Source organism: Phodopus roborovskii, unplaced genomic scaffold (assembly GCF_943737965.1).
Source record: "Phodopus roborovskii unplaced genomic scaffold, PHOROB, whole genome shotgun sequence".
Taxonomy (NCBI): Eukaryota; Metazoa; Chordata; class Mammalia; order Rodentia; family Cricetidae; genus Phodopus; species Phodopus roborovskii.
This window is the reverse complement of record NW_026126597.1, coordinates 690,000-717,743: the sequence shown is the minus strand read 5'-3', so window position 1 is coordinate 717,743 and position 27,744 is coordinate 690,000. Positions and strand designations below refer to the sequence as shown.

General features: G+C 40.8%; 1 protein-coding gene across 1 annotated transcript in view; it reads left to right on the top strand.

Moving 5' to 3' along the window:
• The first annotated feature begins 6,695 nt into the window (after positions 1-6,695).
• The window catches only part of Nek4 (NIMA related kinase 4), a 40,071-nt gene continuing 19,022 nt past the window's right edge, over positions 6,696-27,744 (top strand). Inside the window, 10 exon segments of the mRNA XM_051204735.1 lie at positions 6,696-6,930; positions 8,749-9,015; positions 11,572-11,769; positions 11,964-12,071; positions 14,168-14,322; positions 18,813-18,954; positions 22,170-22,574; positions 24,502-24,628; positions 26,223-26,419; positions 26,876-26,942. Of these exon segments, the coding sequence (XP_051060692.1) occupies positions 6,838-6,930; positions 8,749-9,015; positions 11,572-11,769; positions 11,964-12,071; positions 14,168-14,322; positions 18,813-18,954; positions 22,170-22,574; positions 24,502-24,628; positions 26,223-26,419; positions 26,876-26,942 (1,759 nt within the window). The 5' untranslated portion in view covers positions 6,696-6,837.

The following is a 27,744-nucleotide window of genomic DNA, read 5'->3' as shown; positions in this document are numbered from 1 at the left end:
ACATCCACACTTGAACGTAGGTTCCAGGTTCCAAAGCCTGCCATACAATGATAGGCATGCCCACTGAGATAAAGGGCAGTGAAAAGAGCAAAGATCCCAGAGACCTGACCTGTCCAAGAACTTGCTTGGCTTTTATGCTCAAGCCCTCCCTGTCCCCAACAAACCACGATACACTGGATGAACAAAGTCCTTCAGTTAGGCCACTCTATGACCTGGGGTGGAAAGTGACCCTGATGAGATGAAAAGGACCTTGCAAATCTGTTTACTCATCCTGGACTTTGTCTCACAGAGGCAGCTTCTGGGAAAAGAGCATTGTCCTTGGGCCAGGGTGACCTGCTGACCTGTTTTCTGCCTTTGTGTTAGATTAGACAGGTCAACATGCTGCTGTACATTTGAGGGTTTGTTTATTCCTTCATCAGCATGAAAAAGGTGGGCTTGGATTCCACCATGCTAAAACTTGGGAGCCTCACTGAGTTTAGTGAGCTGATGCCATGGGAAGGAGAATGAGACAAACCAATGGAATTTAGTGGATTCCAGGAAGTGGCTGGAGGGCGAAGAGGCTGAAAGAGCTGTAGACATTGGGAAGGGTGGAACTCAGCTGTACCAGAATCAGATGACATCTCAGGAAGAGTAGCGTTTGGGAAGGTGAAGACAGGGAGAGGAGGAGAGAAGGAAATTTGGCTAATGGGGAAGGAACTCCAAGCAGGAACCTAAAGCAGAAACCATGGAGGGATGTTGGCTTCCCCACTAACCCATGCTTAACTAGCTTTCTTATACAGCCCAGGCCACCTACCCAAGGGATGGTGCTGCCCACAGTGGGCTGGGCTCTCCTACAGCAATTAACAATCAAGACAGTCCCCACAGACACGCCCACAACCCAACCTGATCTGTGTAGTCCCTCAAGTGAGACTCCTCTCTCTGGTGACCCTAGGCTGTGTCACATTGACAGTTCACGCTAACTAGGACAGCGTATGTAAAGACCCTTAGCTTTTGGCAAGTAGCTGAAGTAGCTTAGACTGGAATATTGAGAGCTAGGTACTGTACTATGTACCTGCAGTACCAGCTACTGAGGCAGGAGGATCAGTTGAATTAAGAGTTCCAGGGGAGCCTGGGAAAACACGGAACAAAGCAGATTCTGGGGGGTGGGAGATGGCTGTTGAGAGATGGTTAATGCCAAATCTGGCTCATAGAAGGAACAGGAGCACCCTGATTTGGCTACAGTGGTGGCAGGTGACATCAAAGGGTAAGTCCCTGCCTAGCATGCTTTTCATCATCTTCTATGTCCCACTCCTCTGTTCCCAACTACCTTAAGTATTGTTGCTCTCCCCATGCTTAGGATGACGAGGGCAATTGGCCCAGCCCATGGCTATGGGAAAGGGAGATAGATAGGAAGCAGGTGAGGTTAAGCCTTAGGGCCTGAGTGGGTGGCTGTCTCACACTCCTGATGCTGTGCCTTCTGCATCAGGATGGGTTGAATCCCCAAACTGTGAGCCCAAAGCAATCCCTCTTCCCTTGATTCTTGTCAGATATTTAGTGACATCAACAAGAAAAGTAACAAATACAACTGAGGATGCAGTTCAGTGCTAGAGTGCTTGCCTGGAAGGTCAAAGGCCTGCGTCTAATTCCCAGTAGTGTTAAAAAAGAAAAACAAAAGCAAATCAAAGATGTGAAAGGATTGTTAAGAAAAAAAAAAGGCACTGTGTGGTCTGGTCCCAGCTCAGTTTTGTCTCACCTAATCCATGGTCCCTATGGGGCCGGCAGTGTAAGACTTTGTGGCTGTTTGAAAAAAAATGGCCCCCAAAAGGAGTGGCACTACTACTTTGTTAGAATAGGTATGGTCTTGATGGAGGAAGTGTGCCTCTGTGGAGGCGGGCTTTGAGGACTCATATATGCTCAAGATACCTCAGCGTCTCAGTCTATTTCCTATTGCCTGCATGTTAACATGTGCAGCTCCTTCTCCAGCAGCATGTCTGCTTGCCATGATGATAACAGACTAAACCTCTGAAGCTGCGAGCCGCCACCTCGATTAAATGCTTTCCATTATGAGAGTTGCTGTGGCCATGGTGTCTCTTCACAGCAATAGAAACTAGAGCCCGGGGGTGGTGGCACATGCCTTTAATTCCAGCACTGGAGAGGCGGAGGCAGGTGGATCTCTCTGAGTTTGAGACCAGCCTGATCTACAAGAGCTAGTTCCAGGACAGTCTCCAAAACCATAGAGAAACCCTGTCTCGAAAATACAACAACAAAAAAAAAAAAAAAGAAAGAAAGAAAGAAAGAAAGAAAGAAAAAAAAGAAAAGAAAAGAAAAAAGAAAAAAAGAAAAAAAAGAAAGAAAGAAAAAGAAACCTTAATTAAGACAGACTTACTCCCTAGACACCTATTCCCAACCCACACAGCACATAGGTATCTGTCTGTCTGTCTGTCTGCCTGCCTGCCTGCCTGCCTGCCTGTCTTTCTGTTTTAAAGCAGAGATACACACAACACAGAAGCCTGGGAGACATCAAACCTCAAAGAAGCAGGAGAAGTCAAAGGACAGTAGGAGAACCAGGAATGTTCTAGAAACCAAGAAAGGAAAAGAGTCCCCAGAAGGACAAAGATGTCCACTTAGGAGCTGTGCATGGTGGGACACACCTTTAATTCCAGCACTCTGGAGGCAGAGGCAGGTGGATCTCTGAGTTTGGGGCCAGTCTGGTCTATAAAGTGAGTTCTGGGACAGCCAGGGCTATATGGAGAAACACTATCTCAAAAAAACAAACAGAAAAAAAAAGGAAAAAAGATTTTTTTTTTTTTTTAGGGAAAAGTAAAATGTAAAATATTTGTTGTCTTGGATGGAGCAAATATTAAGTCTTGGAGAGAAACAAAACAAAACAAGCCATCAACCCCCCCAAAAAAACCCCTATATTACCACAGTGGTTTGTAGCATACAATACATAAACAGTATATAAAGCATATACAGTATATCTGTGGTACTAAAGGTTCATTGGAAAAAGAAAAAGCTTTCTAGAGCCTAGGAACATGGCTCAGTTGGTAAAGTACCTGCCATGCAGGAATGAGTACCTGAGTTTGATTCCCAGAACTAACTTAAAAACCTTTCATGGTAACATATGTATGCAACCCTGTAGGCAGAGTTTTTTGGTCCTGCAGGTGCCCTCAAATAATCACTGAGAGGCTTAATGTTAGTTGCAAATGCTGGGTCAATAGCTTAGGCTTGTTACTAACTAGCTCTTACGACTTAACCCATTTCTATTAATCTCTGTGCTGCCCCAAGTCTCGTGGCTTTTACCTCTATCTTGTTTTGTGTGTTCCACTCATTCTCAGTCTGGTTGGTGACTCCTCTGACTCCACCCTTCCTCATCCCATCATTCTCAATCTGGCTTTCCCGCCTAACTTTATTGTGTTTAGCTATTGGCCAGTCAGCTTCTTTATTAAGCCAATCATAATGACATTTATTCACACAGTGTAGAGAAGGATTATTCCATGGCACAACCATAGTATTGGGGTTATGGAGACAGGTCGATCCCCAGAGCTCACTGTAAGAAATCTTGTTACAAAAATAATGAATTTGATTCCAGGCCTCCAAATTCATACTCACACAAATGATGATGATGTTGATAATAAAAGCTGTCTTAAAAGCCTCTTTAATGTAGCTTGGCAGTGGTGGCACACACCTTTAGTCCCAGCACTGGGAAGGCAGAGGCAGGAAGATCTTTCTGAGTTCCAGGCTAGCCTGGTCCACAGAGCTAATTCCAGGACAGGCTCCAAAGCAATACAGAGAAACCCTGTCTCAAAAAACAACAGCAACAAACAACAAAAAAACCCTCCTTAATGTGACAGTAAAAGAAAGGTTGGAAATGTTGCTCCGTATCTTACTTAATATCCTAAAAAACTGGCCAGGTGTGATGGTGTACAACTTTAACTTCATCACTTATGATAAAGAGGCAGGCAGACCTCTGTGAGCTCAAGACCAGCCTGGTCTACATCCAGGAGATAGAGGCCCTATCTCAACAACAACAACAAAACCTCAACAAAAATAAATAAGTAAAATCACTTTAACTATTTTTTTGTGGTAAAACATGCAAACATAAGGTTTATCTTTATTCTCCCCCCCCCTCAAGATAGTTCAAGCTGAATTTGAATTGGAAATTCTTTTGCCTCTGCCTCCTGAATTCTGAGATTACACACTCTGTCACTATACCCAGCTACTTTTATTTTTTATTAATTGTGCGTGTGCTTATGCCACTCTGTGTGTGTGTGTGTGTGTGTGTGTGTGTGTGTGTGTGTGTGTGTGTAGGTCAGAGAACAATCTGTGTGAGTTAATTCTCTCCTACCATACAGGTCGTGAAGTTGGAACTTATCACTAGGATGAGTATCAGCCTTTACCAGTTGAGCCATACCATTTGCCAGTATTTTTATTTTTACCATTCACTTAATTGTTTATTCTCTTTCTCTCTCTCTCTCTCTCTCTCTCTCTCTCTCTCTCTCTCTCTCTCTCTCTCTCTCTCTCTCTCTTTCTTCCTGTGTGTGTGTGTGTAAGCAGAGGTCATAGGACAACTTTCAGGATCGGTTCTCCCCTTTCACTGTGTGAGCCAGGGAATCATTCTCAGGTCATCAACCTTGCCGGCAAGTGACTTAACTCACTACTTCCAGCTACCATTTCAAAGTGTACACTTTAGCAGTTTAAGTACACTTACATGTTTGCAGCCACTGTCCATCTCCAGATATTTAAATTTTTTTGCCAAGTGAAGCTGTACATCTATTAAACACTGACTCCCAACTTGCTCTTCTCTGTGTAGGAGTGGGGAGATGGTGGACACTGACAACCCCAGTCTTCCTGCTGTCTCTCAATTTCCTTCCCTTCTGTAGATACTTGATAATGAAATCATACAATAATTGTACTTTGTGACTAACTTATTTCATTTACATAATGTCCTTAAAGTCTTTCCACACTATTGCATGTGAGAATTTTCTTCCCCTTCTATCAACTTATAACACACACACACTTTCACCTACTCACCCAATGGTAGTAACTTACATGGTTCCCATCCTTCACTCTTGTGAATGTTGATATAATCATAGGAGTACAAATATGTTTGAATCCCTGCTTTGAATTTGAGTGTGTGTGTGTGTGTGTGTGTGTGTCTGGATTATGTGTGAAATTTTTTTAAGGAGCAATGATACCAATTTCCATATAAGCTGAAACATTTTCCATTCTCATCAGCAACGCATAGGGTTCTAATCTCTCCATATCCCTTGGTCTATAGTTGAGTGATTACATTTGCCAAAATGATCTAGTTTAGCACAGTTAAGGTTGGCACATTTCTTTGGCAATGCCAATTTCCTCTCAATAAGAAAACAAAACAGAGGGAACCATAAATAAACATTAAATTCTAGTTAATGATATTGCTAAAGATAAACAAAGCCAAACATTAGTCATAGCAGAGGAGACCGATGTTTATTTAGTAATTATTGACAGTAGCAAGAAAAGCTGAGCTTTGTTTCAATTGTGCAGAGCTGACTGGGCCTTTTAAAAGGAGAATGAGAGCTGGGCACGGTAGCACACTTTAATTCCACACTCAGGAGGCAGATCCAGACCCATCTCTGTGAGTTCCAGGCTAACCTTAGTTACATAGTGAGACCTTGTCTAAAACACACACAACAACAACAACAAAATGGATAATGAGGGGAACAAAGAGGAGTAAAGGGGCTTCTTAGAAAACTGAAAAATTCCAAAGGTTTGGGAGCATGATGTTATTACATGCCTGGAAACCCAACACTAAAGAGTAGGATTGCAAAATGAGTTACATTGGCAGATCTTATCCCAACAACTGTAAAATAATAATAATAATAATAAGTCGATGTAAAAGTAATTAAGCTGTATTTGGCAGTTGTCAGTTATAGAAGATGGGATCCTATCTTCCCTCACAAACTGGGAAACAGCTGCCTGAACTTTCTGATGACTTCATTTCAAAAGGCTTTCTCTCTTGGAGAAAAAACATTATTGGCTTGTAGAAAACACATGTATATATATATATCTCAACGGGACAGAGGAATAACCAGTAATTCCTTTTTAAAAGTAAATTATTTGGGCAAAACAGGTAGGTGTCGGCTAATAGATTCTTTTTTGGCAAGCTAGTACTTTCTCAGACAGGTGTTCAAAGAGCGGGGTTCTGGTGCTCCCGGGGAAGCCGCAGGAAGTTTTGTTAAGTCTCTTGGGACTGTGGTTTTGCAATTATTCTGTGATAGATCTTTGCAATTCTCAATAAAGCAGGCTGAAACTTTTAGGGATGATGTGGACTATGTCTTATTTCTCAATGCATCAAAAGGGCAGGCGAATACTGTCACACAAGAAAACAAATATAGCGAACATTATTGGTGAAATCTAGAGCCGGCCAATCTTTCAGTGGAACATGAGTCAAGCACACAGACGGTTAACATTCGTAGAACGAACGAATCATACTCTTAACGCTCTTACAACCAGTAAGGACTCATGGAACAAACGCAGACCCAAACCGCAGTAACTGAGGCTCTGTAGCCGCTCTGGCTTCCCAGGAGCGAAGCTCTGTGGCGGGTCCTCCGAGGTTGCGGAGCCGCTCTGGCCGCTCCAATGACGGCTCAATGGTAGGTCTTCCCGAGGCTTTGGAGCCGCTCTAGCTGCTGCTAGGTCGGCTCTATGGTGGCCTTCCGACCCTGAGCATGCGCGGGCTGCACCGCCTGTATTGCTATGGTAGCGGCGTCCGGGTGGGTCGGGCCTCTGAGCTCCTGGCTTCCTTGGGCCGCGTTAATGGAGGACTTCGCCTCGGGTCGGGCATGAGCGGGGCCTCCCGCTGCCTCGGGGAACATGCCCCAGTCTACCTACTGCTACGTGCGGGCCGTGGGCAGGGGCAGTTACGGGGAGGTGACGCTCGTGAAGCATCGGCGGGACGGCAAGCAGGTCGGGGATTCGGGACCCAGCCCCGGGCGATGAGGGAGGGGTGCTCTGAGGGCAAAAAGTGGGTCCCGAGTGGTGCGCAGGGGCTCATCTAGGAGGTCAGCGTGCTAACTGCCTCTGTAACAGTAGCTCCAAGCACTGTGTGTACTTTGTCTGCAAACCTCTAACATTTTATGAGAGCCGAGGACAGGCGTTCTCGGGGCCTAACCTGTGGAGCACCATCCCTCGTGCAGCTTGCCCTACTTAAAACTCATCCTTTCCAACAGCACTTCTCAAGGTCTCTGTTTCAGTGAGTCTCATCAACAGCCATGCGGCTGCCTCAGTTTTCTTTAATGCTCTCGATGCTGTGTGTATTACTGTCAGAAGATCAAACCAGCATCTTCATCTCTGTCGTTACTGCCCCCATACAGGACACCACTCTTTAAATAACTAAATGCCCACTGCTTCCACAGGAGTCCCTGTCGCCTGTTTTCTTTTCTCTACCCCGTCCCTTTTGCTGCAGTAATCTTTCTGGACCTCAAATCTGATGTTACTCCGTCTTTGTGTATTCTATCCCATGACCCAAAGGCTAATGAACCATTTCTTCAGTATGGTTTTCGGTCAGGTGTCCATAGAATGTTTTGCATAAATGGGGACACTTGTGAATCTGAAAAGTGGCACCACTTAACACTTCCAAACCAGTTGCAACAAAAAGCTGAGAAAGCCCCCATACTCCAAGAATAGGACCCACTCTCCTCACATGCTAGATTCTCTACCTAGAACACAAGCTTTCTCATAAGAGATGAATTCATTAGGCACCCCCAGGGAATTGAGTAGTAATTTGTACTTCAGGAAACACATTTATATATGTGTTCATTGAAGGAATGAGTGTATGAGGTTTGAGATGATTTAGGGCAGTATATTAGATGGTAAAGGATTTTATTTTTAAATGGGGATGATACCCTTTGTGGTGGACCAATGATACTTTAACTTTATTGGACCATGAGTATCTAATGTGTTTCATGCATTTGTTTAAGCTATATCTTAATGCCTTTTATAGGGAGAATTTAAAGGTTAAGGGGTCTTTTCTGTCTAATAGTATGCTATCTTGGATTCATGATTCACTTTTTAGTCATTAGTTTTGTGGGTTTTTTTTTTTTTTTTTTTTTTTTTTTTGAGATAGGGTATCACTGTGTTTGTTGTCCAGGTTGGTTTTCAAATTTCAGGGCATAAGTAACCCTTCTGCCTTAGCCTTCAAAGTATCTGGGAGTGCAGATAATTGTAAAATGCAGAGGGAAAAGGTGGCTTGCTGGTTTGTGACCTGGAATGAGCATAAACCAGGCTTAGGAAAATAATCATTAGGTTGAATAATTAGTAGAGCTCTTCCCTAGCATGTGCAAAGGCCTGGAGTTTGAGCTCAAAACTGGAGAAAAAAATAACATAATTGTTAATGGCAAATATTTTCCCCCAGTTTTATTCTTTTTTGTTTGGTTTCGAGACAGGGTTTCTCTGTGTAACAGCCTGGCGGTCCTGACACTCACTCTGTAGACCAGGCTATCCTTGAACTCACAGAGCTCCTCCAGCCTCTGCCTCCCAAGTGCTGGGATTAAAGGTGCGCCACCACCACGAGGCCAGCTTTATGCTTTTTGGCCCCCCTACCACTTCCTCTTCATTGTACCCTCTGGCAATATCATGCCACTTGAAAGCAAGCCAGTAGGTTATCTGATAGGCTCCAGAAGGCGGTTTTTGAGGGCCGGACATCCGTGAGAACTCTTAGCTACTTCTGAACCTAGAGAACCCTGTTTCCTTGCACCTTGTGAAAGTATACATTTTCTTTGTTAGTACGTTATCAAAAAACTGAACCTCCGAAATGCCTCCAGCCGAGAGCGCCGAGCTGCGGAGCAGGAGGCTCAGCTTCTGTCCCAGCTGAGACACCCCAACATCGTCACCTACAAAGAGTCCTGGGAGGGAGGAGATGGACTGCTGTACATCGTCATGGGCTTCTGCGAAGGAGGCGACCTGTACCGGAAGCTCAAGGAACAGAAGGGGCAGCTTCTGCCCGAGAGTCAGGTGGTGGAGTGGTTTGTCCAGATCGCCATGGCTTTGCAGGTACTATCTCACTTATAGACTCCTGTAGGCTCCAATGTGGCAGGAAAGTTGAAGGAATATTTTCCTATGCCAGGGATGATATGATAGGCTAGTAACCCGTAGGCTGTGAATGATTTTTACCAATACAGAAAAAGTATAATTTACTAAATTTATTGAGATATAGCCACAGCAGTCAAAAGTAAAGAGAGAAATTTTACTGTAATATTTTTAGGTGTTGGGTTGTTTTTTTTTGGGGGGGGGAGGGCTTTTTTGTTTATTTTTAGTTTTTCAACATAGGGTTTCTCTGTAGACCAGGCTGTCCTGTAAATCAGATGTCCACCTGCCTCTGCCTCCTGATTGCTAGGATGTCATCACCACATGGGCAGTTAGGCAGGATTTTAGTATCATGGTGCCCTGGTCGTTTAGGGGTCATCAAGTCAGATTCATTCATGGATGGGGCACATACCCGGGTGCTTACATAGACATGTCATAATTTAGCTGAGGAATAAGTTTTACAGTGTCAGTTGTCTCTTCCTGGGACTGGTTATGTGTAAGGTAGGCATGGCTGAGAGTTGAGCCTGCTCTGCTTCTGTGTCCTCTGCCACACATAGCCCCCCCCCCTTTCTGTATGCTGTATGTGTGTTTTAACATTTATTCATTTTATGTACATGAGTGCTCTATCTGTGTGTGCCACTTTATGACCGAAGAGGGCATCAGATCCCACTACAGATGGTTGTGAGCCAGCATGTGGTTGCTGGGAATTGAACTCCGGACCTCTGGAAGAGCAGCCAGTGCTCTTAACCACTGAGCCATGTCTCCAGCCCTGCCTTTTTTGTTTTTTAACATGGGTGGGGGCATTCAAATTCAAGCCTCTTGTTTACACAGTAAGCACTTTGTTGATGCCTACCCCTCACCCCAGCTGCTTTTTAGAGAGTGGCATTTTCTACAGCAGTGCATGGTGACTACAACTGGGACTTGTTGACATCTTTGTGGTCTTGCTGAGAGGCACCAGAGGCCTTGGTCTTTACCCAGCATGCTGTGATGTAAAAGCAGCCTTGTTTTGACATGTGAATGGCTCAGCCCCAGGGTGTATATTTTAGGAAAACATCTTTTCACATGTTTGCATGGGGGGAAATGTTTTTTTTTGAAATCTCCTTAGATGTAAATCAGTCTCTCTTGCTGTAGCATTGGGATGTTTCTGAGTGAGTGATGTCTGTGGTAAAGTAGACATGGATTTAGTATATAATTACAGAAGATACAAATTCTTTGTGCATTTAATATTTAAAGCAAAGTCAGTTTTAAGAGACTTGAATTGACAAAGAACAAAGGATGACCATGTGTCTTACTGGTTGATCAGCTATATCATATTGAAAGATGGCTGGTCTAGTTAATATTCTGATAGTATGGCTCAGGTTTGTCCTGTTGCTGTGGTAGAGTGGATATAAATGCAGAAAAGATTTGTGTTTTAATATGCACATCCCCTGAGTGAGACTGTTTTTGCAGTCTCACTCAGGCCTGGAATTGATTGATCTTGTTTTAATTCTCACATGCTCTATAGAGGTAAAAGTAATAGTGATGATGTCTAGGATTTCATAGGTCTGACTTTCGACAAGTTCTACCTTCAGTGTGAGTTTTGTAAGTTTTTAGTTTTTTCTTGGAGACAATGATTCACTTAAGTCTAGATTGGCCTGGAACTCACTCTATAGCTCAAGGTAATTTCAAAATCATAGCAGTCCTCCTGTGTGAGCCTTCCAAGTGTTAGTCTTAAAAGGCCTAAACCACCATGCCTGGTTTATACGCATATATTTTAATAGATCCAGGTATTATAAAAAATTATACAATTGTCAAGGCATCAGGAAATAATTGCAGAAGGTACCAGACCAACTAATATGTGGAACTTAATTTTATGTGTTGGCATATACATTCATAAATGTATGCACATACATATGTACATATGTGTGTATGTGTGTAGAAGCCTGATGTGAAAGTGTTAGACAGCTTTTCTCATTGACTGTGAAATTTGCTCATGTGGCAGTGAGCTCCAGAGATCCTCTGGTCTTTACCTCCTCAGGGCACTGAGTGCTGGTGATTTAACTCAGGTTCTCATGCTATGTGACAAGCACTTTGCCGACTGAGCCATCTTCCCAGCCTCTGGAACGCCCTTCTTACTTTGAAAGTTGTAAAGTAGTTATTTATTTAGAGCTTATACAGCTGTAAGGAGTAAGGTTTTTCCTCCTGCCACTGGTCTTGTCCCACCGCCGTGCCAACGCCGCGCCAGCCCCAATTAACACACCGAGACTCTGTATTTGACATAATTCTGTTGGCCAGTTACTTGTTTCTTATCGGCTAGCTCTGTCTTAAGTATTAGCCCATTTCTGTTAATCTATGTATTTCCACATGGTCTCATCTTACTGGAGAGCTGGGGCTGGCGGTTCTGTTCTCTCCCATCTCTCCATACAGCAGTGATGTTTTGATTGGCAGATAATTAATGCTCTTTAAGTGATTACTGGTAGTATATTGAAATAAGTAAATAAATTAGTATATTACATATAATGAAAACTTATTCTGTCTTCTCAGTATTTACATGAGAAACACATCCTTCATCGAGATCTGAAAACTCAGAATGTCTTCTTAACAAGAACAAACATCATCAAGGTGGGTGACCTAGGTATTGCCCGAGTGTTGGAGCACCAGAGCGACATGGCGAGCACTCTCATTGGCACTCCCTACTACATGAGCCCTGAGCTGTTCTCAAACCAGCCCTACAACTATAAGGTAGGATGGATACAGCTGTCGAGGTGTGTACTGCCTGACCTTGTCTCTGAGAGAGTATCAGAATTTCAGAGTCCATATGAGTAGTTAATCAGAATTAAGTATGACTTTGTTGGAAGAAAATGTATGTTTTGTTTTGAGAAGAAAATGTAAATAAGATATTCAACATTTAACCATTTACTGTTTTTCTCTTGTAGTCTGATGTCTGGGCTTTGGGATGCTGTGTCTATGAAATGGCCACCCTGAAGCACGCTTTTAATGCAAAAGATATGAATTCTTTAGTTTATCGGATTATTGAAGGAAAGGTAAAAAAAAAAAAATTTAGAACTAATTGGACAAGGTCTATATAATACTTTGTAAATATCTATTGTCAAAACTATTGAATTTTTTTTTTCAGTGCTGGGGTCCAACCCAGGGCAAATGTAGAGCAAGCACTCTGTCACTTGGTTGGTTGTGTCCCCAGTCCTCACTAATGGTCGATTAACTGTCACAGAGTTGCGTCCCCAGCCCTCACTAATGGTCAATGACTGTCACTGGGATGTGTCCCCAGCCCTCACTAATGGTCAATGACTGTCACTGGGATGTGTCCCCAGCCCTCACTAATGGTCGATTAACTGACTAATATCCATTGCTACCAGCTGAGCAATTAAGAATATAGAATCTCTTATGTGGAAAAGTTGAAGCTCAGAAGAGTTTGGTTTTCTCTTAATGTTAATGTATAAAAGTAGCTGATTAACTCCAAGGAGCTAGCAGCTTGAAAACTTCTCCCTGTGACTGACTGCAGGGTGTGTAGGTGCTCTGAGAGGCAATAAGTGCTATCTCCCAGCAGCCCATAGCTGAGTGAGCCCTTTACAAGGAATTCATGCTGTTAAAATGTGCTTTCTAGTACTTGTCATAATTGCAAGTAACTGATTAAGAACTGCAAAAGGTATTAAACATTACATAGATAAGCAACTTCATGTTATTTCCCTGGTTGCAGCCTTTGCTATTACTTAAAGATTATCCAATGATTCATTGAAAAATATTTTTTAAAGCGAACAAGTAAAATCTTCCAATTGTAGGAGCCGAAGAGATGGCTCATTGCTTAACAATGCTACTTCTTGCCCACCTAGCTGCTGTGAGCTGTCTGTAACTGCAAACCCTAGGACATCAGTGCCCTCTTTCAGTCTGCTGCACTGTGCTTGTGATGTACGGAAATACATGCAGGCAAACATCCAGACACATAAAATAAAAATAGAAACTCTCATACTGTTTAAAGAATTTAGTTTAAAAAAGGAATAAAAACTTCTTGATAACCACTATTAGCAATTTATTCCAAGGCCTGTGTTTTCTTTGAAACAGATATGGCTCTGGGTGTGTGAGTACTTTTACTTTTCTACACAGCAAACAGGTCGAGTGTCTCACTGTGCACAGTGATGGGACCCAGCCTACGTTTTTGGCTTAGCTGTCAGTACTTGTCTTTTACTTTTAAGCATCTGCCCAGTGTTTTATGGAAAGAATGTTGCTGTGAACAGACACCATGACCATAGCAGCTCTCAGAAAGAAGATGTTTAATTGTGGTGTCTTGCTGTGGTTTCAGAGGTTCAGTTCCTCCATTATCATTGTGTGGGGGAGCATGGCAGCATGCAGACAGATGTGTTGCTGGCAACATCTTGGCTTGAAGGCAACAGGAATTTGATGGAGACCCCGGGTAGTAACATGAACTTAGGAACCCTCAAAGCCTGCCCCCACAGTGACACACTTCTTCCAACAAGGCCACATCCATTCGAACATAGTCTCAACTCCTAATAGTGCCGTGCCCTGTGAGATTACAGGAGCTAATTACATTCAGACCACCACAGTAGCATGGTTTATTCCCAAGTTCACTATCCTTGAACACTTTATTTGTAGTTACTGACTACTACAAGACCAATACTGTACTGAATATTCTGGTATATAAATCTTATTTGTGCCCTTGGGCCAACAAAATAGTTCAGTGGGTAAAGATGCTTGCAGCACAAGCCGGATGAGCTGAGTTTGATCCCGGAACCCATGGTGAGAGGAGAAAGCCAACTCCTAGAAATTGTCCTCCAGCTTGAATGTATGCATGCTTATTAATGTACACATTTACATGCTAATAATAAATAAAATTTAGAAAAAGAAATTTGTGTTCCTATTTGAAGGACAGTCCTCAAATGGGAATACTATTGTATTCTTATATCTTGTTATTGTAACCAGAAAAGACACTTCTTACAGACTAATATGCTAGCTGTTTTCTACTTTTGTGGTTATATAACTTTAAATAAATTAACATTAATATTTTATATATTATAATTTTTTTTAGTATTGGGAAGTCCCTGCCAGTTTTTACTTTGTTTTATAATGTCATTAATCATAATTACAGTATTGTTATTCTTTGCAGTTGCCACCAATGCCAAAAGTTTATAGTCCACAGCTGGCAGAGCTGATACGAACAATGCTGAACAGGAGGCCTGAAGAAAGACCCTCTGTGCGGAGCATCCTGAGGCAGCCTTATATAAAACACCAAATCTCCTTGTTTTTGGAGGCCACAAAAGCGTAAGACACTTCCCTTACAGAAAGAAAGCTTCTCTACTCTAATGGGACAAAAGAGGATGGCTTCTAAATATTCATGAGTAAAAATTTATGGCTTTTGTTTTGCTTTTAAAACAAAAAGTAAAACTGCATGATTAGAATATGTAAGAGGACAAATTTTTAGCCTCTTGGTGGTTTTTGGCCTGGCCTTCAGAATTTAACTTGCATAATAAAATAACACAATTTATTTAATAAAAGTTTTATGTTTTTTAGCCAGGCGGTGGTGGCGCATGCCTTTAATCCTGGCACTTGGGAGGCAGAGGTAGGAGGATCTCAGTGAGTCTGAGGCCAGCTGGTTCCAGGACAGCTAGGACTGTTAGACAGAAAAACCCTTTGCATTTGGCAAAGTTAGAGAAAATATTCCATTATCTATCCTATCTTAGTTCAAAGTTTTATACTTAAACCATTTTTTGTCATAACTTGTATCACCATCCTAAAAATATCATTTTAGACCTTAAAACATCCTTTTAGATAAATAAGCTTTTATCTTTCTTAGCCTTATAAATGTATCTCTTATGTAAGTTTCTTTTCTGAATTTGGTAATAAATAAAATTGTAAAACTGAAACTATGTAGGCTTTAATCTCAACAGAGATTCTAGAAGGATAAATATTACTTGAGTAAACAGGTAGTGTGGAATTTCCAAAAATAAGAAATAACAGGGACATTTGGCTGCCTAGACAGTCACCCCAAGGTTCCTCTGTAACTTTGGGGCATCCACCTTTGACCTACAGGTCAAGACTATTGGACAAACTTTTCTATAAAGCAGAAATTTTTGAAGGACTGTCCTACCTTGACTTGTCAAAGGTTGGCACTATCTTTCTTTTGTGACCTGCTTGTCCAATTTGGACAACATACTGTCAGCAATTGAGGCAAGGGCAGTTTCTTTGCCCAGTGGCTGGCTAGCTTTTGCCACAAAGAAAGTACATGCCACATAGAAGTTCATCCTTTTTAGAAGTAAATTGGTGCTGCCAGGAACAGACGTGTCTCACTGTCATAAAAAGCCTTACGTTAGTAAAACATTTTAAGTGCCATATTTTGTAAGTCTTTGAAGTGTTTGAAGATTACCTACCTATCTAAAATATATCTTTTTATGACCTTGAAAAGCATATCTAACATAAGTTTGATTGTTAGGTTGACTAATTATTAACCTGTATGTCTTTATTATTCTAAATAGCTTTCAAGAACTAGAACTTTACATTTTTAAACTAGCTGCATAGGTATAATATCTTAAACAAGAATAGAAACATCTATCCAGTATAACAAAAATAACCTTAAATTTGTATCAATATAGGAAAGTCCATACCAATGTAAAATATTTAAGACTTAGTTGCTTTTTAATTTAAAAGTAGATTCAATAATTTACTCTTCAATTATATTATTTCTATATTATATTCCCTTTTCCCATCATAAAGAGATCCCTGGATCTAATTTCCTGACAATGACCAGTAACAACTTGTAATCAACTCCCCCAAAGGATGACAAACATCCATAACCCACTGAATGACCAAAACCCATCTACCTCACTTCTTGGGAATGTGAGTGTGGCTTTCTTTAGACTGCTTCCGTTTATCTGAGGTGATGACATCTTTATGGAACCTGAGAAGATTGAGATAATGGTCAAGTCCTGGGAAAACTAGCCATAACATTTGTTTTTTGGTCTCTGTTCAGGGGAAAAGCACACAACTTATTTGTAGTCCTGGTTAGAGTAGTCCTCAGGTGTAGAACCCTGAGGAAACTGTAACAAAGGCACTCTGAGAGCCACCTGTGTGTGTGTGTGTGTGTGTGTGTGTGTGTGTGTGTGGTGTCTGGTCCTTTGCTCTGAAAACACAAACTTTCAGAGGAATCATAAATATCGGCATTAACACAAGTATGGAATGTGCATTTTATACAAGCTAGCCAAATATGATTTTTTGTTTTATGTTTGAGCAGGTAAAATATATGTTACCCCTCTTGTAGTTTTTCTAGGTTTATTTCTTTCTGTCTGTAGCTAGGATTTTCAGGGGGGCTCCTCTGATCAAATCTGATCTCTATCAAACTTGAATGAATCCATAGTCTTTTGTTTCCTGTGAAAACAAAAGCATAACCTCCTTCCCAATGCAACACACTTTTGACTATTATTTTGAAGTTAAGACATTTTAAAAATATATAGGTTGGCTTAATTTAGCAGTTTCCATAATCCAGTGTTTCTCGGGAGTTATTGATCAGTCATCAGCAATCAAAAAGTTTAAAGTCAACAAGATACCATTTAAGATCCAGATTCTCTATGTATTTTCCATCTTTACATGGCTAATTCTTTTTATATTATTTTATTTTCTCTTTAAATACTTTTATCTTTTTTTGTTTTTGTTTTTTGTTTTTTCAAGATAGGGTCTCTCTGTGGCTTTTGAGGCTGTCCTGGAACTAGCTCTTTGTAGACCAGACTGGTCTCAAACTCACAGAGATCCACCTGCCTCTGCCTCCCAACTGCTGGGATTAAAGGCGTGTGCCACCACCACCAGGCTATTTTTAAACTTTTTTTTTTTTTTAATGACACTATACTTTTTTCTTTCCTTGTCTGGACTTTGCTTTACTTGATGCCTATAGTGTTCTCTGAGCACATGAGTCAAACCTTAAACCTACTATGAAGTTTAGTTCATGGCAGGCTGTGCTGGTGGCTTAAGACTATAGGCAGCGACAGGGTTCTCATCTCTGTACAATGTAGTCTTCCTAAGAGACTGGGGAACTAGGAAGCCACATCTGACTCTGTATTTTTAGAACTGTTCTTTTTTAACTTTCTCAGGTCTTTTGGAAATATGTGCCCCACATTAGGCACCATATGTTGATTTATATTTGGGCTGCCAGCTGGAAAAAATGACATGGAGACTTACTATTAATTATGAATGATAGGCCTATCACTTAGGCTTATCTCACTAGCTCTTATAACTTAAATTAACCTATTTCTGTTCATCTGTGTGTTGACATGTAACTTGTGGCTTTTACCTCTCCTCCTGTATGTCTTGCTGTTCGGCTTCTGGCTTATGACTCCTCCTTTCTTCTTCCCAGACCTCTGTGTTTCCAGAAGTCCTGCATAACCTCTTCCTGCTAGTTAATGGCCATTCTGCTCTTTATTAAACCCATCATCTACACACAGTATAAATGAACATTCCACATGTCCCCAAATTAAAAATGGGCCGGACATTTACCTCAGTGGAGTGCTTGCCTTGTGTGTGTATGGCCCTGAATTTAAATCCCAGTATCATAAAAATAAACAAATATTAAAATTTGCATAAGTGTTGAAATAAAAAAACCTATATAAGGGTTGGTGCCTCCCGAGTGCTGGGATTAAAGAGGGCACCACCACCGCCTAACTTGTTCTCATCACTTTTAATTGGCCTTCTGTTACTCAGATCCCCATGCTTTCCTGAGACTCAGCCCAGTCTTAGAAACAGTATGTTAAGCAGATAAGGTGTTATTTCTATACACATTTACTCTAAAGTTAGAGAATATAAGCCAATTATTTTTACTCTGAAAGTTTGCAAAATAATAATGATAATATATTATTGTAAACATGTGAAACCTAAAGGAGAAAAATTCTGATGCTTCTGTGGTATGAGTGACTTTCTCATAGAAATTTTGGAATTTTGTATTTATAGGATGTTATAAAGATAGTACAGAGTTCCTCTATACCCCTCATTTAGTTCTTTCTATCATTAGCATCTTAGATTGTTATCATGGGTATTTGTCAAAACTAAGAAACCAGGACTGTTGATCTGATATAACAAAGTAAAGGTTTTTTTTTCTGATAAGCCTGCTGACCTAAGTTCAGTTTCTGGGACCCACATTGTAGAGGGAGAGCACCAACTCTCAAGTTGTCTTCTGATTACATGTATGTATTTGTATGTATGTATGTATATGCTCACCCACATGCATACAATCAAATAAATAAATAAATAATATGATTTAAAAGATTGTTTTAAAAGTAAGAAACCAGTTCTGGGTATGATGGTGCATGCCCTTAATCTCAGAATTTAGGAAGCAGAGGCAGGCAGATTTTTGTGAGTTCCAGGCTACACAGAAGTTCCAGGACATCTAGAGCTACACAGGGAGTCTTTTTCAAAACAAAACAAAACTGGTACATTACTGTTGACTAACCTCAGACTTGCATTGGCTTTTGCTAATTTTTCTCTTAATATTTCCACTTCAAGTGCCAGGATTCTATCCAAGATATAATATTCCATTTAGTTCTCACATCTCTTCAATCTCCTTACCCTCCTCTGGGTCTCTGATTGCTTTCTCATTTCTTATAATCTTGATTTCTTGAAGACAAATGTTTTAGAAATGCTCTCTTATGTTTTGACAAGACTAATCTCTGTAAAACATTGTAATTGTATTGTAGATACAAATTTCACATACTTTTTCAAACTGTCAATCATCACTGTGTTGATAATATTACTTTATTTTCTTCCCTATAAAGAAAAACTTCCAAAAATAATATTAAAAATGGTGACTCCAAAGCCAAGCCTGTTGCTGCTGTAGTTTCCAGAAAGGAAGAGTCAAATCATGAAGTGATACACTACCAGCCATGCCCTTCTGAAGGTCCCATTACACAAGTCTCGGTATGTTCCCTGTGGTAATGCTTTAGGAAATGTAGAAACAACAGGTCATTTAAGTGAACAATTTTATTTGTCAGTGACTATGCTTTTCTAGAGATTCATTATACACTTACTTCTGATTTTAAAGAAAGCAATCTGTCAAACTGTTAAAATCAATACAATTTTTTTTATCTTTTTAAAATGAAATTTACATAAAAATTATTTTTAAATATTTTATTCCTTTATGTATGTGTCTATATGAATGTATTCCCTTATGTGTGAGAGTGTGACACCTATGTTTGTGGAGGACAGAGAGGTTACTGGATCCTTCAGAGCTGAAGTTACAGGCATGTTTTGGATGCCTGGCTTGGTATGTGGGTGTTGGGATGCAAACTGTGGGTTTCATGATTGCACAGCAAGCATTAGCTGCAAAGCCATCTCTGCAGCCTCACAGAAGCCAAAATAATGTGGGCAGTCAGGGCATTTAGCATACGCACAAATTGCAATTATCTCTCCTTTTTTTAGTTCCATAATATTTTCACCATCAAAAGGAAGCTCCTTGCACATTTAGCTGTCACTCTTCCTTCCCAAACACCAGTGTGTTTTCTGTCTCTCTGGATTTGACTTTCCTGAATATTTCATATAAATGAAATCATGCAGCAGGTGGCCTTTCATGTCTGGGTTGTTTTGAAGATTTATCCACTCATCCATTGGTAAACATTTGGGTTGTTTTCACCTGTTGGGTCTTGCTGTGAATGGATAGGACAAGTGCTTGAGCACCTGTTTTCACTTCTTTTGGGCTGTCTGCCTGTGTGTAAAAGCTAGATCAAATGATAATTCTGTGTTAACCTCTTGAGGGACCACACAATTGTCCACAGAAACTATATTATTGTGCATTTCCAGTTTCTTCATGGTCTCATCAACAAATATTACTTCCTGTCTTATTGGTTCCATTTTTATTAGTAAATATTAATACAATACCATCAGCCAGGCATTGTAGTACACACCTTTAATCCTAGCACTTGGGAGGCAGAGGCAGGCAGTTTCTATGAGTTCAGGGCCAGCCTGGTCTTACAGTGTGAGTTCCAGGACAGCCAGGGCTACACAGAGAAACCCTGTCTAGAAAAAACAAAGCAAAAACAAAACCACAAAACTTTGTTAAATTTATTTATTAGTTACACTAAGTAGATGTATGTGTAATCTTTAGGGCTTTCACATACAAAGTCATATGACATACAGATAGATAATTTTATATCTTTTAATGCAGATGCCTCATTTCTTTGTTCTAGCCTAACTGTTCTGGCTACAACATACAGTATTATGTTGAGTGAAAGTACTGAAAGTGGGAAATTTCACTGTTTCTGATCTTGAAGGGAAGGCTTTTACAATTTTGTCACTAAGTATAATATGCAGTTTAGATTTTCCACACATGCCTTACTATCTTAAAATAGTTTCCTCTAGTACTAGTTTGTTTTTCCACATCATGCATGGAATTGATTTTTTGTCAGAGGATTTTTCTGCATCTACTGAAATGATCATGTGCTTTTTTTCTTCATTTTTAAACACCCTCCCCACCAGTGGTAGGGTTTTCACCCACAACCTTGTGCATGGTAGACAGGGTCTCTATCTCTGAACGGTATGCCCAGACCTTGAAAAACATTTCTTTGTATTTGTTTGTTTGTTTGTTTAGTCATTCTTTCATTCCTTCCGTCCTTCATTCATTCATTTTGGGGTGTGTGTGTGTGTGTGTGTGTGTGTGTGTGTGAGAGAGAGAGAGAGAGAGAGAGAGAGAGAGAGAATTTGGAAGCGAGAGCTTGTAGGAGTGTGCTATCTTTCCACCATGTGGTTCTAAAGGGTCATACTCAGGTCATCAGGCTTAGCAGCAAATGCTCTTGCTAATGAACCATCTTGACACTTCTATTTTAACAACTCTTAAGCATGTTGTTTATTGTCCTTTATTACTTTCACAGTGTTGTGATCCAGCCATCATCACTATCCTCAAAAATTCTTCCATTATATAGAACTGAAACTCCTTACTCATTCAGTTTCAACTCCCTATCTCCCATCTCCAGAGCCAAGAAACCTCTGTTTTCTATATCAATGAATTTTCCTGCTTTAGACAATTTACAGAAATAGAGTTTTTAACACAAAAAATAAAAGACCCAGTGACAGATATTGGGGTTTAAGCTTCAAGCTGAAGGGCAGAAAAATGAAGTAGTGGCCACTAACTCCTAGCATTACCTCAGGCTGAATGGGCTGACCCTGGCGTTTCTCAGCGTGGCTGGAGAATCCTGAGTCTAAATGTCTTCCTATCCTCAATGTGGCTAGAGAATGAATGCTTAACATTGACTTCTGAAGACCTGGCTCCTATCTTACACCTTTCTAGTGCTGGCATTAAAGGTGTGTGATCCCAGGTTTTGAGATCATCTTTGTGTAAGCTGTTTTTCTTTAGGACTGTATCAATCTTGTGTAGATCTGGGTGGCCTTGGCCTCACAGAGATCCATGTATGTCTTAATCCTGAGCCCTAGGAATAAAAGTGTATACCACCATCTCCTAGTTTTGGGCTTTTGGGATTAAAGGTGTGTGTCACCACTGCCTGATCTCTATAGCTTGAGGCTGACTTTGTATTCTGACTCCTCAGGCAAGCTTAATAAACCATAAATAATATATCACCACAAGAATCATGCTACACACATATACACATGTACATACACATATACAAATATATTTGGGTTTTCTCTGTGTAGCTCTGGCTGGCCTCAAATCATGATAGTCCTCCTGTTTCTGTCTGCTACCTCAGATGCTGTGATTACAGATATGTGCCACTATGCACACCCTTTTTTAATGATGTTGGAAACAGTGGCCCATATACCTGCTTAAGTTCCTTCTTTTATTATTTTAAAGTACCTGCCATGGTGCTTGAGAGGTTTCTCAGTGGTTAAGAATACTGGCTGTTCTTCCAGTGACCCAGGTTCAGTTCCTAGCAACATGGCAGCTCACACCTGTCTGCAACAGGCTTCTGACACCCTGGAACTGGATGTCATACATGCAGGCAAAGCTTCAATGATCATAAAATTTTAAAAAATAGTAAAAATAAAGTGCATACCAAAAAGTAGAATTGCTGAATTAAATGGTAATTCTATGTTTAACTTTTTGAGGAACCTGCTGTTCCATTTTTAGTTAATTTTTGTATATGTTATGAGGTACTGTAATAACTTCAGAACATCTTTTCATCCAGGGTGAAGATAAGTGTTTGTCCCAAGAGAAACCAGTGGCCATTGGTCCCTTGAAATCACCTGCTGGCCTCAAAGGCCACACTGGCAAACCATACATGAACAATACTGCAGAGTCATTTGCCACAGTCAGTAGGATAAATATTGATATCTTACCTGTAGAAAGGAGGGACTTAGCAAATAATGGCATAGTTCAGGAGAATCAACCAAAACACTCGGATGCCTGTAATGAAGTAGATAGTCAATGCGGTATTTCTCAAGACAAGAAGGAGAGTCTACAGGGTGATAACAAGTCCAGTGATCAGCATGAAAATCTGCTTCCCAGATGCCCCTCTGATGATGGCGATGGGGAACAGAATGAGCCAGTGAAGCCATCACAGCCCCCAAATAAAGATCAAAATCCAGAACAGGTGAGTGATACACAGAAGGAGTGGTTTCCAGAGAGAAAAAAATAGGAAGTATGGTTCTAAAAGTGTAGGTATGGGTTGGAGATGGTTCAGTACTTGCTCTTGCAGTAGGCCTGGGTTTGGCTCCCAGCAACCTCATGGTGGCTCACAAGCACCCACAACTCCAGTTCCAGATCCCCCCCACAGGCATGCATGTAGTATACAGACAGACATGTGGACAAAATACTCATACCTATGAAATGAATGAATACATACATAAGTCTTAACTTTTTAATTATTAGTAAGACCCAAAGATACAGATATGCTAGTTGTTTGTTGTACAAGTTTAAACTAGAAGAATGTTTTCATCACCTATTAAAAAGAACAAAGCTGGGCAGTGGTGATGCACACCTTTAATCAGAGCTCTCAGGCGGTAGAGGCAGGCGGAGGAACTCTGTGAGTTTAAGGACAGCCAGGACTGCACAGAGAAATCCCATCTTGGAGGAAAAAAAAAGAAAGAAAACAGCCGGGTAGTGGTGCACGCCTTTAATCCTAGCACTTGGGAGGCAGAAGCAGGCGGATCTCTGTGAGTTTGAGACCAGCCTGGTCTACAAGAGCTAGTTCCAGGACAGCCTCCAAAGCCACAGAGAAACCCTGTCTCAAAAAACCAAAAAAGAAAACAAACAAACAACAAAAATGAGCCAACCAAACCATGCACAGGGACAGCCCACCATGTAATGTAGGCTCTGGGGATTAAACTCAGGTTGTCAGGTTTGGGTGGCAAGCACCTTTACCCTTTGAGCCATCTCATCAGCCATGTGTGTATTTTTATGGATATATACATATATCTTTATTTGTTAGGTAAATAGGAATAGAATTACTGGGTCTGATGTTTAGTTTTATGTAACTCTGTATTTAACTTTAAAAGAATTGTTTATTATGTGTGTTTGGGGGAAGGGAGTAGAACATATCATGCCATGCAGAAAACAACTTTGTGGAGTTGGTTCTGTCCTTTATGTTCTGTTGAGTAAATAGGGATGGAATTGTTGAGCCATGGGTTTAATTTTATGTAACTGTATGTTTACCTTAGAAAATATTACTTGTGAAACAATATATATCTATAGTGTGTGTGTGTGTGTGTGTGTGTGTATCACAGACATCATGGTCTGGGTGTAGATACCAGAGGGTAACTTTATAGAGTTAATTCTGACTTTTTTTTTAAGATTTAGTGTATATATATATATATATATATATATATATATATATATATATAGTATTCTACCTATATGTATGCCTGCAAGCCATAAGAGGGCAGTAGACCTCATTATAGATGTGTGTGAGCCACCTGTTGTTGCTGGAAATTGAACTCAGGACCTCTGAAAGAGCAGTCAGAGTTCTTAACCTCTGAGCCATCTCTCCTGGACTTTTGGTTTTTTGAGACAGGGTTTCTTTGGAGCCTGTCCTGGAACTAGCTCTGTAGACCAGGCTGGCCTCAAACTCACAGAGATACTCCTGCCTTTGCCTCCCATTAGGATTAAAGATTTGTGTCACCACTGCCCAGCTATTAACATTATTTTTTTAAATTTATGTGATATGTAGGTGTTTTGCCTTCATGGATGTCTGTGTACCAGGTATGTGCCCAGTGTGCCCATGGAGGCCAGAAGGTGTTAGATCCCCTGGAACTGGAGTTAGAGATGGTTGTAAGCTGTTATATGGGTGCTGGAAACTGAATCCAGGTCCTCTGGAAGAACAGCCAGTGCTCTTAAATGCTTAACTATCTCTCTAGCCCTCCATTTTGCAATTCCAAAAGTATGTATGGAGAGTTTGGCATTTAAAGTTATAACTATTTTGTAATTCTGTGCAGTTCTTTTGTATATGTTTCTTTTCTTTCTTTCTTTCTTTCTTTTTTTTTTTTTTTTTTTTTTTTTTTTTTTTTTTTTTTCCTTGTAAGGATCAAGTTACCAGTGGATGTATAACAGAAAAACAGGACAGCATCCACCCCAGATTCCAGCCACACAGCTCTGTGTCTGAACCTTCCGTGTCTCAACAGCAAAGGCAGAGAGAACAGACTGACCAAGGTCCCTTTGCAGTGAGTCATTGTGCTGCCTGGGAGGCAGGCTCCAGGAAGCTTGACTTTTATTTGGGATGGTTAACAGTTGCAAAGGATGGAGTGAGAACCTGGGCAAGGATAAGACGCTTAAGGCTAGTTTTCAAGTACCAGTGAGTTGGAAATATGGCAAAAATGAGCATGCCATTTTGAAAGTTAAAGGAAAAGCCTGTTTGGTTCCTTTGTGTTATGTTGCTGAACATGAATTTTCTTTTTACAAATTGTCTTGACCATGTATATTTTTTTCTATGCAGTGTTGGAAAATGAACCCAGGGCCGTATGTATACTACATAAGCACTCTGCCAGTGAGCTGAATTCCTAGCCCTCAATATTGCCTTTATTAAAATATCTTTCACTGGGGGCTGGAAAGATGGCTCAGTGGTTATGAACATTGGTCAAGTTCTTCCAGAGGTCCTGAGTTCAATTTCCACATGGTGGCTCACAACCATCTATAGTGGGATCTGATGCCCTCTTCAGGCATGCAGATGTACATACAGGTAGAACACCATAAACAAAAACTAAATAAATCTTAAAAAGAAGCCATCTTAAAATACATATGTACATATATATTCATTCACATATATATCCACATTTATATGTGGATGCATATGGCTTACATATATGATATATAACTCCATACGTCCTTTCCCTGTGGATGCATGTGACTTATGTGTATGATATATACATCCATACATCCTCTCCTTGAGCTTCTCAGGGAGTCGCTCCCTTTTGTCAGTCTCTGTAGCACCAGGTCTTGAAACTGTGATTTTCATGCCTTAGCCTTTCGGGTACCTGGGACTGTGGCCTGCACAAACAGGCCTGGCTTTTTATATTTTTGGTTGTGAGCCTAGCCTTTAACAGCTGAGCCATCTCTCCAGCCCCAGGCCTGGCTTTTTAAAATGTTGGTATATCTCAATTGGCAGAGTGCTCTGGTGATATTTTATTTATGATCTAACAAATAAAGCTTGCCTAAAGGTCAGAGTGCAAAGCTAGCCACACTGGTTACCATAGAGGCCAGGCAGTGGGGGCGCACACCTTTAATCCCAGCACTCGGGAGACAGAGGCCACCTAGGGCTACATGAAATCGGTCCAGTCTAAAAAAACAGAACCCACACAAAGGTGATCCCAGCACTAAGGAGGTGGAGACAGGAAGGGATATTACTGGGTAGAGAAAGAAATATAAGGCAGGAGGAGACAGGAGCTCAGGGTAGTCTGAGGCGGCAGTCTGAGGATGAAGTGTGAAGAGGCAGTATGAGGACAGGTTCACCCTTGGGTTTCAGCACTGGTAGAGGTAATGTTTATGATCTAACAGAGTGCTTTGTCTGGCATGCATGTAGCCCTGCATTCAGTTCCCTAGCACCAAGTAAACCAGACATGGTGGCACAAACCCGTGACCCCAAAATTTAGAATGTATAAATATGATCAGAAATTCATGCTCATTCTTTACTTATAGTCAATTTGAGGGTAGCCTGGAGGACATACCTTTGTCAAAATAATGTTTTAAAATTTTTGAGGACAAATCAATGATAAATGCATGAGGGACTTGCCAATTGGAAGTTTTAGAGATGGCTGTATATGAACTGATAATATATTCCTCTTTACATTACATAAGTTCCAAGAATCACCCCCTTGGCTTTTGCCTTCTCACCCTGATCTGGGAAAAGTGGATATCATATCAATACAACAGAATGATGAAAACCAAAGTAGATCCGTGGCTGGGTCTGTAAACAGTTCAAGGATCAGCTCAATGCCATCATCCAAGGTTTGTATGAATGTGTGCTGAGTTTAAAAATACTTCTTCTTAAGCTTTGGATTATAAAGTCTATGATATTGTGGAGGTTCATCTTAAAAAATATTAGCCCCACCTTATCATTTTAGAAGTGACAGATTTGTGCTTTCAAAGCATTAGCTTTGACCATAATGGACATGGTCTGCATTTCCAAAGAGAGCCACCTGCAATCATTCAAGGAGTCAGAATCTACTAGATTCTGACTATGAGAAGTAGAAAAGTATTTTCTTGATGAATATCTTCCAGAAGCCAGGACTGTGATCATTCTTTCATAGCTGTTACCCTAGTGTGGACCAAACTCCACATGCAAAGTGGTTTCTGCTCCTTGAGAGACCAGTGGGAGGCCTTTAGCACTGTTGATGATTTGTCATGCATTGCTACAGGAAACGTGAGTAGAAACAGAAATAACTTGATGACTTTCTTTCAAAGGATCGACCATTATCAGCCAGAGAGAGACGGCGACTAAAGCAGTCACAGGAAGAGAAGCTCCCCTCAGGTGAAGTGAACATCTTTATCTAGTTGGTTGTTGATGGCTGGTCAGAAGATTTGGCTCTGGTTGTTAGGTGTAAAAACTTGGAAACAGCAATAATCCATCTGGAGAAAAGATTTGGAAGAGTTCTTGAAATTTCTTAGATAAATCTTATAAAATGTTGGACCGACTCTTGACTATGTATCAGAGACAGAATTAACATAAGAGCCAGGGAGTGGAGAGATGCTCAACCATTAAGAGTACTTGTTGCAGCCAGGCGTTGGTGGTGCACACCTGTGATCCCAGCACTCGGGAGGCAGGTGGATCTCTGTGAGTTCAAGGCCAGACTGATCTACAGAGCTAGTTCCAGGACAGGCTCCAAAGCAATACAGAGAAACCCTGTGTCAAAAAAACAAACAAACAAAAAACAAACAAACAAAAAAGACTCAGGTTCAGATCCTAGCACCTACATTGGTAGCTCGCAATCATCTTTAACTCCAGTTCCAGTGGATCGACACCCTCTTCTGACTTCCATGTGCACCAGGCACACATGCAGGCAGAACACTCATATACATAAAATAAGATTTTGAATCTAAAAATCTTAGACAAATAAGAAAGAAAGAAATTTAAGTGAGAGAGAGAAAGCCAGAGGGTTTTGAACTTTGACATCTCAGTCGGAAATCAGGTGCGTGTTTAACTTGGTTTCCCATCCAGAACCTGTTGCTTAAGGGGCTACACTGAGCTAAGGAATGTAGGGTTTTTGGTTTTGTTGTTTGTTTTCTGAAACAGGATCTCACTGTGGAAGCCTTGCCTGGCCTGGAACTTACTA